General features: G+C 45.2%; 1 protein-coding gene across 1 annotated transcript in view; it reads left to right on the top strand.

Annotated features, from left to right (window-relative positions):
- LOC144165213 (fatty acid synthase-like) overlaps positions 1–14885 on the top strand; it is a 229107-nt gene that overhangs the window by 152619 nt on the left and 61603 nt on the right. The window contains exon 21 of the mRNA XM_077695331.1: positions 7233–7352. Coding sequence (XP_077551457.1) covers positions 7233–7352 — 120 coding nt within the window. The remainder of the gene's footprint in view (positions 1–7232; positions 7353–14885) is intronic.

The raw sequence follows: 14885 nt of genomic DNA, 5'->3' as shown, positions 1-14885 counted from the left end.
TGTTAGTGACGCGCCTTATATCTTTAACGCATTCAAACTACGTCGTCAGCGGCGTGCGTTGGCGACTCAGCGGCGTTATAGCGGCTTGATAACTGCGTGGTGTACACGTGATACTACAAACCCGATGGAAGAGATGGAAGAGAAGGCGGCGAGGCGGTGGGCTGCGGGGGCCGAGCGCAAGCGCCGCAAGCGGGCCGACAACCGTGCATTCGCACTTTCACATTCTCCCCCTCGGGGAAATGCGGGGGAATTTTTTTGAATTAGGCAACCAGCATAGGGGGATTTTATACCTTATGTTAATATTAGGTACTGCCTTAACTGTTTCTTATTATACACAAAACCATTTATGCCGAAGATTATTGGGCGTTTTATAAACAATCTACCAGCGAAAAGCACGTACGTGCACTACGCGAAAAAATAGCGTTCATGCGCTGTAAACGTATATGCGAGACACATCTTGCCGGTACACGCATAAACCAACAAGCAGACTCTGCTTCCGCATTTCCTTTGTTCGTTGTCGCCCTCCCCAGCCCTGTTACTCATCCCCGTACACAGATCCACACGCGCGCTCCATTTCGGCAGCGGCGCTACGGCGCCTCCGCGATTGCTAGCTGCACTTCGATGAGTGACGTCTTACTGCTTCACATGCATTTATTCTGAAAACACTGCAGCATACTAGTGCCTGCTCAGCATTATTGGCTGTAGTAGGGCTTGATTTTCGCTTGTGCGTTGCGCATTCTGCTACAATATTACGGCCACCTCGTTATAATTAACAGACCAATCGGGCAAGACAGTTTCGTTGTAGTTACGTTACTTTAGGTAACAATCACCAAACGTTTGTGATAATGAATCATTGGCCTGTTTCAACATTTCTAGATTTCAGCATTTACCGCGCTAGTCGGTCAGAGGCCGTATATTTACTCTTCGCTCCTAATTTTTCTAGTATCATCATTATATATATCACCGACTATCACTAGAGCACACTTGAGGTTTAGTGACAACAAGTGCTTGCCAGGTTATAATATGCAGCCACACGGAATCTTGGGCAAAAAAATTAGGCCCCTGCAGTCAACACAAAAAATGGCACGGTGGTGGTTCGGAGTGGTGTTTTTTTTTTAATTCCAGACAAACATCACCTTATCGTGACATGTATACTTGCAAAATAAGTAATCTGGTTGTCTTGGTTCTTTTACTTTGTAGGAATACTGTTTACCTCTTAGTTTACCTCTAGGAATACTGTTTACCAAAAAATTGTTTTTTTTAACACTGTCCTGAGCCCATAGGGAAAGAAAACCGACGCGTTTAACGAAACAAGTATTTCCTGAACAAATGTGACTTGGTTTCTGGAATGGAACGAAGCATCCCCGGCCAAAGTACAGCAGTATTTCCCGTCCTTCCTAAATCTAGAATCTAATGTGAACATCACGTCCGTCGCATCAAAAAAAAAAAACCCGCATTGGAGCGGTTTACAAAGTATTTAACGTAGTGTAGTATATTCTCTGTAATCAAGCACAGCCACCTCGGCTGTCGCTTCCGTATGTTATCAAGCATCCCGGCATGGCATTATTCTGCTTAGGAATACGGCATGATAACGTACATGCCTCGTTTGGCGTTCGTGCATACTTTTTTAACACGAAAATTGTACAAATGAGTGCTATCAACCACAACAACAACAAGTATCATTCACAAGGAAACAAGGCGAAAAGAGCATGGCCGAGGCGGCCGATCCGGCCGGAAGTCCAGGTATGACATTTTTCAGCCGGTTTTCGCCCGCGCTCTTCGGTCTTCCGGCATCGCGCGGCGAGATGGGGGCGAGGCATCGGGCCACTTTTGTTTGCTCATTGCGCCGCTTCTATTGCATGTATTGCGAAAATATTTCGTACACATGAACTATCCAATGTGTACTTGCTGCTAGTCAACTTTTCTTTTAATTCTAAAACCGCTTCACCGTCCCTTTAAACATCAGTGGTTGACGCTGATTGGCCAGTATTCGTAAGACGGATGCCTAATTAATTTTTTTTTCAGCCTTTACAGTAACAGGGAGGCGGATTAGGCAACAAACTATGGGGCTCGTGTTAGGTTTTTGATTGTGCATTATAATGAGGAGATTCCCTTTTCTGTAGAGAGCAGCTTAGTCACCGTAGTCGGACGTGCGAAATAATGGCTTTGTCATTTTGTGAACACTTTTATATGGTACAACCTGGTACAAGGCTTATCAACGCTGAATTAGCCATGGGCACACATTAACCTACCGTCTGCGTGGCATTAGGCCCGGTTTTCATAAGGAGTAGTGTACTCTGGTGGAACAGGCCCGAGTAGACTCACAACTGAGCAGATAGGGGCCATTTTTTTGGATATTTGGAATTCAGAAAAGGTTTTATACTCCACTAGCCAAAGATTTTGAAGTTCGGGGCTACATTTGGTTTCACTCGAATAAAGAAACCGGCAATAGCAAAACGCCTAATGACCATCTTGCCCCACTATAGCGTCAATAAAAGGACGCAATACAATATTATTCCTATTTATTCAACACTCAGACAGACAAAGGCGTCTCTAGTGCATCAAACCCTCGGAGTCACATCGCAGAGATAGCAGCACAATATAAACAAATGGCCGCGTATTTGCACCCTTTGTTGCAAATGTCGACGAAAGACGATAGTCGACTGGCGCCCCTGCCGTGTAAATGCCTCCCTTCTCTTTCCCGCTCATCTTTCATGCTGCTCCTCTCCCATCTCGTTCCTCCTAAGATAACACGCTAGAGGTTTGCTCAAATCAAGTTAAATTTACCGTGTTCCACTGCTCCAAGTCGCGTGCCTCGATGCCTGCGCTGCTGTTCCGCTGAGAGGCGCGTTAGTCGAGGCCCCTACTACAATGTTTACGCAACCACGTTGCCATTTCAAGCGGAACGTGGAACCTTTCGTCGCTGTTGCCGTATGATTTCTTACATGCCGCCAGGAGCTATAGTAGCGCGGGCAACAGCAGGCAACGGTTTTCTGCAGTTGATGTAATATTTCATTTGCTGTCGCAAAAACCAAGCATCTATGAATTTTTTACTAAAGGAAGACTGCAAATGTCACATATGTATTGATTTTCTGCCTTGTATTTGCGTAATGTCTTGTTTTTGTTCAACAGTGTTGACATGGATGTCGTTCCTTGTGTTGACAAGGATGAGGCTGTCGTTCCACCCGCTTATAAAATATATCGTAGGGACCGTGACACTAGTGGTGAGGGTGTTGCTGTCATTTTTAAACAAAATATTGACGTCATTCCATTGACGCAATGTCCGGACTCTGGATGCCTGTGCCTCAAGGTTACTCTTAGTGGTCGTGTTTTTATTTTGTATGCCGTTTATAGACCTCCTGACTCGAAACCTGATTTTCTTACAAAAATTCAAAATCACATGAAAGAATTCAACCACCACAAACTGATTATCGCGGGTGATTTTAATTTGCCGGGCATTGACTGGAAAAACCTCCGTTCACATGCTGATTCTTCAACCGACATTAGTTCACTTTTCTACATTATGCTCGATAACAACCTAGTTCAAGTAGTGCAACAGCCTGCTCGGGTTACCACTAACTCATGCTCATTACTCGATCTTGTGTTTTTACATCGTTCTATTATCGATTACGACGTTGCTGTGGAGCCCGGAATATCCGATCACGAAGTTGTAACAGTATCTTTTAGCTTAGGTGGAATTAGCTCTCAGGTTGTGCCTTCGCTCAAAAATGTTAAAGATTACTCGCGTGCAAATGACAGAGCTGTAGTTGCATATCTTGAAAATAATCTTTTCGACTTTGGCCATGATGATGTTACATTATTGTGGGACAAATTTAAGAATATCTGTTTACAATGCATCGAACACTTCATTCCTAGCAAAGTTAAAAAAACTGCGAAGTATACGCCATGGATAACCAGGTCGATTATACATCTGAAACGCAAGGATAAGCGCCAACGTCGCAAATGCAAAACCTCGCCTAAGCTTACCGACAGTCGCGCTGCTCTGTCAGATGCAATTAAACATGCAAAAGGGCACTATTTTAACACTACTTTGACTAGCTTCATAAAAGATAACCCACATAAATTCTGGCGTTTCATTGCTGCTCGGAAAAAAAGAGTTAGCCACATTTCGCATAATGGTCACCTCCTCGCCGATCCCAAAGTTATTGCTGACCACTTCAATAGCTACTTCCACAGCGTTTTTTTTCACATTTTTCCCTGCCAGTCGAAAATAAGCACGGTTTGTTTTCCTCCAGTTCCCAAGTTATCTCATATTCTGGTGTCCTGAACATGCTTCTTAGATTGAAAACAAAATCATCCCCTGGTCCCGATAATATACCTAACGCCTTCCTTCGGCGTTATGCAGAAACCTTGGCTAGTTTTCTCGTTCCCATATTCCAGGCTTCACTTAGATCAGCTACTTTGCCTCCTGACTTCAAGATAGCCCGTGTTGTTGCCGTTCATAAAAAAGGTGATCCTCTTATCATTCCCAACTATCGGCCTATTTCAATAGTCTCTTGAGTCTGTAAACTTCTTGAACATATTGTAGCAACTTGCATCTCTGATTTCCTGGACCAGCACAAAATATTGACCCCTTTCCAACACGGATTGAAAAGCCAGGTTAACGTCATTTTTCTTGAATTCAGTAAGGCGTTCCACATGACAAACTAATTAATAAGCTACGTATAATAGGCATTCCTCCTTGTGGCATGGGTTTCTTTCTATCTCACTCACCGTAAGCAGTATGTGAGCTTTAATGACCACTTTTCCGATGTCCTCCCAGTTTCACCTGGTGTTCCACAGGGTAGCGTACTTGGGTCCTAATGTTTTCTTATCTATTGTAATGATATTGTTGATGTTGTTGCTGAACCTGTACAAATACGTCTGTTTGCCGATGATTGCATTCTGTTTAATAAAATCCACTCTTTAGATGACCAGACAGCCCTAAATTCTTCTTTTAACAGTATTCTTTCTTGGTGTACGATATGGGGTATGAGAATTAATTACGGGAAATCAGTTTATCTTAGAATTAGCAATAAAACTCACCCCCTCAAGTTTTTCTACATGATTTCCAACAATCCCTTAGCCGAGGTTAATGAATATAAGTATCTCGGTGTTACAATTACTAACAACTTAAGCTGGAATACCCATATCAGGAACATTTGCGCTTCAGCGTTCCGTAAGTTATGTCAACTGAAGCATAAACTTAAAGATGCTTCCTCTCATGTTAAATGCCTGGCCTACACCACCCTCATAAGACCTAAATTAGAATATGCTAGCACAGTTTGGGATCCGCACACTAAAGTTAACATTAGGAATCTCGAGAAAATCCAAAGAAGAGCTGTACGTTTCATCTATTCAAAATATAGCCGCCTTGATTCCGTATCTCAACTAATGAACACGAATAACATCCAAACTCTTGAACTAAGGCGCAAATTTCTTCGCTTGAAGTTTCTGCACCAACTGGTTAATAAAAAGCTCGGATTAGATAGTAGTTTGTATGTGAATCCATTCTCAACCAGATCCCGTCACACCCATGACAAATCTCTAACCCCATTTTTTGCTAGGACCAACATTTTCAAATTTTAATTTTTTCCCCGAACTATTGAAGAATGGAATTCGTTACCCGTTTCTGCACTTTCTAGTGTTGAATCCCTCGAAGCTTATTTTAGCCCAAATGCCACTGTGCTGAGCTGATGCCTTACCCTTGTTAAATGCATCGTTCTTTCTTTTATGTTTTTTTTTTGTTTTTATCTTTATACCTTTTATTGTTCCTTGCAATTGTGACTCAACTATTCTCGTATTTTGTAGTTTCTTGTCCACTCCTGCTTAGGCTGTCAAGCCTGCAGTATTGAATAAATAAATAAATAAAATAAAAGTATGAACATTGACACCAGACTTAGACGTTTAGATTTGGGGGTGGGTGTATAAGATTTTGCGCAGCTTCTGTTTCACTTTGGCTGGGTGGCTGAATCGAGTCACAGACCGAAACACACAGACAGACAGCCATGCAGACTGACCAAAATTTCTGTGTTTAAGTAGCCCAAGAAAGACTATCTTCCTTAAAAAATTGCAAAGGCGGCTACTGCCTACAATTCAATATTGCTATAGCCATAGTGTTACAGAGAGGCACACTCAGCTTCTGCAGTGAGTTTTATATGCCACTTGAAGTCACAGATTTGTTTATGGAAGTTTCACAATCCCTATAAACGGCAGTACTTTGCATATCACAAAAAATAACGGGTTTTTGTTTTGAATGCACATTTTCGAATCCCCACGTTGCCCCGATTGAAATTTTCTCTTCGATGTTTGAAGCACTGACTGGGATACCTAAACCATCTGTGTTTTAGGCGCTGGAGCTAGTAAATAACGTTTTCCCTGCTAGTGTCCGTGATAAACACACAGCCGCCCGCCTGGCACAGAAACAGCAGAGTGCATCGTGCACAAGGCCTCGACGAAGTTCAAGTTTCAAACGAGGCTCATCCCCACCGAAGTTAGAGGTGGTGCACTGCTATGAATAAAGTGCACACAATGTTACAACAGAACTGTTTAAGCTTGAGGTTGGACCATTGGTGTTAGCAAAAAAAACACAAGAAAAACAACTTCGCGCCGTGGACGAGCAATTGAGAGTGCGCCTCGTGAGGAGCACCTGCCGTAGTCCAGGCTTGCGCGTGGGATTGCGCCACGCGAGGAGCTCCCGCCTTCGTCGTCGGCCTCGTCTTGGGCACCGCGAACCCGTGGCGCGCCGATAGCTACAGCCGCCTCCGGCCCCCTCCCCCCGCTCGTAGAGCCGGAGGCCGTTGTGTTGCCCACATGACGTGTTTGGTCGGTGGAGCTAGGGAATTCTGGGGCGGGGCCATTGACACGGGGAAGTCATGGGTGGGTCGGAGGGAGGTGACGTAAGCGGGCTTGACGCGGTCGGCGGCGAAGACGTCTTGACGCAGTTAACGTCGAGGCTGACAGGCTTGGGTTGCCGCTCGACCTACGAAGAACGTACATAGACTGGCTCTGTCTGCTTCCTCTCTCCCGGGATCCACTGTCAATGTGGGGAGAAGCTAACTGCACCGCAGCTCAGCTGTTTTTCTAGCCTTGCATTACTTGTTCAAGCATGGACAATTTCCTTTTTGTAAGGTTGTAAGGGAGGGAGGGCGGAGAAGGGGGAAGCTTCTTTGGAGAGCGTAAGTATCAGAAATGGCGAAGTTTGAATTTGCGTGCTTTTTCTCTTCTTGCAGGATCTCAGGAGAAGCGTGATTTCCTGAAGCGCCGCTTCCCTCAGCTCGGAGACCGAAACATCGCCAACTCTCGTAACCTTAGCTTTAGGGACCATGTGCTGCTGGAAACCAACGGCAAGGGTGAGTGTGGCTTTTAACAGCCGAGCCCTTTAGGCCGACCCAAATTCCTCCGTCGTAGACAGAAAATCCCGAAGCCTCAAGAAAGAAAGCGGTTAGAGAGGTCCCGAGAATGTATCCCGGACCGTTTACGCCGTTATATCTGCATTTTAACTGGTCGGCCGCCCTGGAGGCCCGAGGAGGAAGGGTTAGCAGTGGTGGGGAAAAATAACGTGTGAAGCCAAGTGGAAAAAAAAAAAATTCGCCGCGTATCTGCTCCTTTCGTTGCAAATGACGTCAAAAGACGATAGTCTTTATCGGCTTTTGCGAAGTAAATGCCTCCCGTCTCTTTACCGCTCACCTCTCATGTTGTTCCTCTTGCGTCGCGCTCCTCCCAAGGTAAAGGCACCAAATGTTTGCTTAAATCATTTTAAATTACCCGCGTTCCACTGCTCCGAACCGGGTGTCTCGATGCGAACGCTGCCGTACGGCGAAGACGCGCGTTAATGGAGGCACCCTACTTCAACGTTTATAGAACCGCGTTTCCCTACTCCACGTGCGTTGCAAGCAGAACGTGGAAACTATCTAGTGGAACCTTGCGTAATTGTTGCCGGTTGATTTCTTAAAATGGCGCCAGAAGCTATAGTGGCGCGGGCGACAGCAGGCGACGGCGGAGTGAATTCTTCTTCTGCAGTTGATGAAGTATTTCATTTCGCAAAAGTCAAGCATGTTTGAATTTTTATAAAGGAACACTGCAAATATCACTTCTGTATTGATTTGTTGTCTCATATTTGCGTAATGTCTTGTTCTTCTTCAACAATGGTGACAAGTATGAACATTACACCGGACCAAGATGGGTAGATTTAGCTGTGACTATATAAGACTATTGCGCAGGCATTGTTTTGCTTTGGCCGGGTGGCTGAATCCAGTCACAGACAGACAGACGGACAGACATACAGACACACAGATATACAGACAGACCAAAATTTCTGGGTTTAAGTAGCCCAAAAAAGACTATCGTCTTTAAAAATCCGCTTCTCGTGTCGGAATCGCACCAGGGTCCCTCGCGTTACGAAACCAGCGGCTATCCGATTGAGCTATCATCGCATTCCGGTGGAACAGCATTTCCTGAGTTTGTAGCGCGGGCGTTGGGTTTGGACTTGGCCGAGGGTTTTTGCGCGTGCCAACGCGTTCCTCTTTGGGAGAAATGTGAAAGGCTGCAGAAGAAACGATCCTTGGCTGTTAGTCATGGAGAAGTTTCAGCCACAAGTTCAGAAATAGATGTGAGGTAATGACATATGGACCGGAAACTTCGCGCCTTATTCCACAGTTTGAAAGCGAACTCAGGTCGGCTCAGCGGTCCAGAGAACGACAAAATATTGGAGTAACGCTTAGAGGCAGGAAACGTGCATCCTGGATCAGAGAACAAACTACAAGAGAAGCTCTCACAGTTCCAATAAAGAAAGAGAAATGAACTTGGGCCGGCCACTTATTTGTGCGAAATGGCAATCGGTGGACTGCCAGGGTGGCGGGTGGAAAAGAGAAAGGCCAATTACTCGATGGAGGGACCAAACAAGTAACACCGGAGGTAACACGAACTGTTGAAGAGTTATGGCCGTTAGCATGCGCATATTGGAATCGATTAGTTAAAAAACACTCAATACATATTAATACCTTAGCGTCAATATTAAGACAACGCAATTTGTACAAAAGCAATTGGTGAGACACTGTGTCGAATGCCTTGCAAAAATCTAAAAATATACAATCAACTTCAGAAGCTCCATGAAGCACACAATGAAAGTCGTTTGTAAATGTTACGAGTTGAGTTTCGCAGGAAAAGCCTTTTTGAAACGCACGTTGAACAGGAGTCAAAAAAACATAATGATTCAAGAAAGTTTGCTAGGTGTGAAAATAGTACATGTTCCATGATTTTACAGCAGATGCTGGTTAATAAAATTGGGCCGTAATTGCCTAATGAATGACGGTCACCGAATGTATGGAGCGGGACCACGTTACCGATCTTCGAGTCGTCAGGCAGATTTCCGTGTTCTAGTGATTGTTTAAATATTTTAGGTAATATAATGGCTCAATAGGCCTTCGTGTTTTTAAGAATTTTAGCATTAATATTGTCTGGACCACTCGAAGAGGATAATTTATATCATCAATAATACGTACTATGCCACCAAAGTTAAAACTATTAGGATCCATTGGAAATCTTGCATCACTGCCGTACTTGGGGAATGATCAGTTAGAAGCACTGGAAAAGGCCTTCAAAATACATCGTCCGGCCAAAATCTTTTAGGATCGTTTGATAAAAGCGACGGTAGCGTGACATTCATGAATTTTTTTTCGCATCTTTTAAGGTATTTTTGTACGTCTCATGGCCATCCGTAGGGCTAAGCAGTGCTCGGATCTTCCAGAAAACTTGGCTTTTTTAAATATTCGTCTTTTCTTTTGAGCACGCATGGAATTGAATCGCATGGAACATGTGATTCAATTATTCTGTGAAGGACATCCTGATACATGCACCAATTATCATTAACTGACCGTTTATCGAAGTAAACAAGAAAGGTATGCAGGAAAAGTCCTAAGCCGTCGTTAATAGCGCGGAAATTTGCGTTAGCATAATTATAGATAACCTTAGTCTTCTTTGGGGACTTACGGTATGGCAAGGTAAATGAAATATTAAGTAGGCTGTGATCGCTGATACCCGGTAGGTAAGTTATGTCTGAAACAAAATCTGGTGCGGTAGTTAGCAGAAGGTCTAAAATTTTGTACGTAGAAGTAGTTACCCTTGTTGGCTTTGTAATAAGTTGCTTGAACTAAAAAGTCTAGAAAAGTTCTGAGAAGTTAGTCGATTCACAGGACTCGTCGCTAGTGACGGAGGGACAGGACCAAATAATATCAGGAAAAGTTAAAATCCCCGAAAAGAAATATGGGATTATGAGGGAATTTGGTATGAATGGCGCCTAAAGAGTCTTGTACAAAGTCCCACTGGCATGGAAGGTGCCCTATAGCACTCACAGAAGATAAGCGTTGTGAAGTTAACCGTAATTTCCACGCACCTAAACTCTAGAGCACTGACAATATTTACTTGAAAACACGGTAACCCATCTGCTACAGCAATCAAAACGCCACCACCCCGCCTTGAGGACCGATTATGGCGGAATAAGCGGTAGTTCTTTTGCAAAGAAGATATTTCATGATTATACACAGAGTCGTTGAGCCACGTTTCAGTTAGAACTATTATATCAGCTGCCGTAGTATCGGCGGCGCTAGATATGGAATCACTACTGCGGACGACACTGCTTAAAAAGAATTGATATGTAAACGGATTCCTGCGCGCACCGGTCACCACGGCGGGGTACCTATGGCGATGATAAAAGGCCAGTGTTATCTCTGCCAGTAACAGTTTTTGATTGGAATTGATGCGGCAAAGAGTTAGTAACGGGTTCTGACTTTGTTCATAAACAGCATCAATCACCGGAGAATACGTGTAACATTTCTTTTTTAGGATGGGTTTATTGTAACGAAGGCTGAACTGTTCGTCCGGCGAGGTTTTTTTTGCGAATTCGACCAGTTTTTTACGTGCATGCCTGGTAGATAGTGAAAAATCTTCACTGACGGTTATGTGTTATCTCTTAAGTTGCGATTTGGCATGCAGAACCTGTTTCTGAGCTTTGAAATTAGAAAACTTCATGGTTATAGGCCTTATTATTTCCGGGTGTGCTGCGCCTACCCTATGAGCACGTAAAAGATCCGCGCTCGATATGGCTAACGCCATTTTCCCGCGAATTACGTTCAAACCCTATTCTTCTGGTTGTTCCCGTTTCTCATCTGGCGAGTCAGCAACGTAAAAGAAGAACATTATCACTGCTAGTTCAATCCTCAAGATCGCTCAAACGGGCTCGGATGGCTTCGTTTTCTTTATTATACTTCTATTTTTGTCATTTTTAAGGCCACGTCATCACGAAGTGATTCCAGAGATTCGACCTTAGTTTCAACACAGACAAGGCGTTGAGATATGCTAGTAACTTTTCGTTAAATTTTTCCTGGGTAATGAAGACGCTTTGAGTTTAATTCAGGATGCGGAGTTGGCCTTGTTCAATTGTCGAAGAGCGTTCTTTAAAGGAGCCATGAAGACAAAACAAAAGTTTGGTTCATTAAAAAGATTGCCACGTTAGAATCACACTGACACCACTTTTATGTAAACTTCGCTCAAATGAGCTACATAATTAGGAAAAAAGGGGATGGCCATGCGACCCACTAGGTCATTTCCCGCAACAGAACCTATGATGTCATACCAGGCAACTTTGCGATAAGCGGAGTCCGGCAAAAGCAAACGCGAATTAGGCAGAGCTTTATAGGCTTGCCGAACGAGCTATCTGTGCCCAAATGTAATGCATATCCATTTTACAGCAGTAATAATGGTGCGGTAAACAGCAAAAGTTACGAAAATACACGTAAACAGAGAGTACCGATGCGCACTGCTGTTGGTACTGGACGCACTATGCTTGCTTTAGCTGCACAGCAGTCCGACGATTTGGAGTTGTTTTATACGACGCTGGCTGATTGGCGTAAGCGACGTTGCCTCACGTGACCCTGTTTGTCAAGCATACCCCAGGTTTCACGAAGCGATTACTTTTTACCGTAACAAAAACACGGCGGGTGTATATATGGTCAAAAACAAAGCAACGGCGGAGGGTTGCGTATTCTAGCGCCATCTGGGAGGATTGACGGCCGCAAGGCTGCAGAGCCGAATGACCCAGTGGAAGTTCTTTTGCATACGCGCCGTTATGACTTCATTGTAGACGGCACCGAAACACACGATTTGGCGGGAGAATAAAAATTTAGTCTAAATTGGTTAATTCCTCAGCGAATACGGCATCAATTGCTGCCGCGCAAGCGCTGGGGACACTGTAAAACACGAAATCTTTCGAATGACACAAACTTGTCCTTTGTCTTCATGGCGACTTTAAGGCCCCGAAGCATTACTTTTACAGACTCGCTATCGCTATTGTCTGGTGTCTCCTCCCCGTCTGCGGGTTGGGTCTGCGAGTTGTTGCGTCTTGTAGGAGGGCCTGGATTTTGTTCGACGTCTCCAGACAACAACACTTTGATCACGCTCATACACTCACGCACACTTTCCAAGTGCAGTTGTGGGCATAGTAAAACAACAAGAAGCAAGTCATCTGAGCGTTTCGAATGTCCGTAACTAACCTGAAATACGCAAAGTCGAACAAGTTTGTCAGTTTCATTCTGGCGACGTTCCCATGCCCACTCCCATGATGATGATGATGAGGGCAAATAGCAAGTTGGGCTCACACTACAGTTCGACTGCCCCGTAGCCTCCTCAGCGTTTATTCGGTGGCCAAAGATGCTTCAATTGCCGAGACATTGCCCATTGACGAGCGCATTTCATCCTCGCGCCATCTCATGACGCTTCGCGGCATGCAAACAAAGTCCGGAAGCGAGTTTGACAGCGGTGCGGTCTAGCAGGAGAACTGAACCCCACCCAGCGAGCCATTGCGGCCGCAGGAGCCACAGATCTCGCACTCGGCGCATACGAGAAAACAACGTTCCCGCCCTACACTTCCGTTACCTGGCACTCTATGTGCATCAGTCTTGGTGCCGCACGGGGTGTGAGATGGGGGTTAAACATTGTGAGTGTGCCACACGGCTTTTTACTTTACATACAAAACGTGTAGCGGACAGCAGAACCGCACTGGGAACGACGACACGGGCGCTCTTTTGGTTGGCATTTTCGTCATGGATAGTCAGGTTTCAGTCGCTTCGATGCAATCGGCTTAACAAGCTTTATACTAACAGATATCTGTTAGTTTAAAGATTGTAGCAGCGTGCAACGCTACATTTTTGTGGCTCACTACGTCGGAACCGCGACGTGAGTTTTACTAGAACGTTTCATACGTTTTCCGTTATGAAATAACGCTTATTGTGCCGATTAGATGCTTTGCTTATTTGCTACCAGCAAACGCCTTGGGGCCAGTCTGGAATAAACAACTAGCATAAAAAGTTACAAACAGGATCGCTTTACCTAAGTACATCCGCACCGTAGTAGAAGCGTAACAGCACACAACGACCTCAATCAAAGAACCCAGTTTGACACCACAACTTCAAGGGAATCAAGAAATGTTTTCGATCAAACAATCGTCACGGCATGCCCTTTGAGGCCGAGGCGCGAAATTAAAAGGAGATCGATTGCCTCATTTTACGTCCTAAGGGTAGCGCTCGCTTCTTGCGATCTACGGGGCGAACAAGTCGCTTCACCCTGGAGCAAGCCGCGAAATTAAAAAAAAATCGCGCGCATTCACGTACTCGGTGCGGTGTAGAGTTATCGCTAGTAATAATTCCTAACAATGCCGCGAATTCCAGTGCCGCGAACCATGCAGTGAATTTGTTTATTTATGTGTTTACTTTTACCACCCGGCTGCGCCGGGCTGCGTTATCTTTGTCCCATTTAGAGCGCATGTTCCATTCCTATGCCGCACGGTTTATCTCATTTGACAGGGAGAGTGTTTCGCCTTAACGCCACAAGCCCAGAATATTATTTTATCTACAGTGTTCTCGATATACTTCTACGGTTCGAGAAACACCGGCGCCTAAAAATAAGTGCCCGCCGAGCAGACGCCGCGGCATTCGACTCGCCGACGCTCGTCTGCGCACGTCACTTTGTTGACTGTTGCTTCGCCGCCTGTGTATTCTTTGTGTTGTTAGGGGAGCCCAAGTTCGCTCCAATAAACTTGTTTTCCTTGAAGACAACTGCGTCGTCTTTGGCTTCGTGACATTTGGCAGAGGTGCTGGGTACGCACCTTTTATGCTCCCCACGATCTCTGGAAGCCGCCAAGCCAGTCGAACTAGAGCCAGCCGCCGACTGCAAGGTTTCAGGCCCGAGTTCGGTCTTCTGCCAGAAGGGCCCAAGAGAACGACCGCTGCACCCACCACCATGTTGCGAGAGACAACGTCGCCAATCTTCCTGCAGCAGCCCCGGAACCGCCATCGTTGAGGGGAGCCCCCGCTGAAGACCCAGAGGAATGGTTGGAGAAGCTGGAGGGCGCCCGCATCTTCAACAGGTGGCACGATGAATAAACTTTCCGGCATGTCTTCTTTTACATGGAAGATGCAGCTGGGCTTGGTTCGAGAACCATGAGAGATGTTTGGCCACCTAGACTCAATTCAAAAGCACGTTCTTTTTTAAAACCTTTACTACCGTGGTGAAACGGTACAGGCTGCGATGTTGCTTGAAACTCGAACGCAACACTCCAAAGAAGGAGTCGTGATCTTCGCGGAAGAATAAAGCGACTATTTTGGCGTGCGGACCCGGAAATGATGGAAGAAAAGAAACTGAGATTTCTTATGTGAGGAGTAAAGCAAAAACTCTTTGCTTGCCTTGTCCGCAACCCTCCTAAAGCGGTGGCTGAATCCGCGTCTGAAGCTGCCGCGATGGAAAAGACTCTCAAAATTCGAACGAGGCAGTACGACCGCCCTGTCAACGCGCTGTTTTTGGAGACTATCGATGCCGCAACTGTAAGTTCCGGT

The sequence above is a fragment of the Haemaphysalis longicornis genome, unplaced genomic scaffold, assembly GCF_048455015.1.
Source record: "Haemaphysalis longicornis isolate Haplotype H1 unplaced genomic scaffold, Haemaphysalis longicornis Haplotype H1 scaffold_14, whole genome shotgun sequence".
Classification (NCBI taxonomy): Eukaryota; Metazoa; Arthropoda; class Arachnida; order Ixodida; family Ixodidae; genus Haemaphysalis; species Haemaphysalis longicornis.
This window is presented reverse-complemented; position numbering and strand designations above follow the sequence as displayed.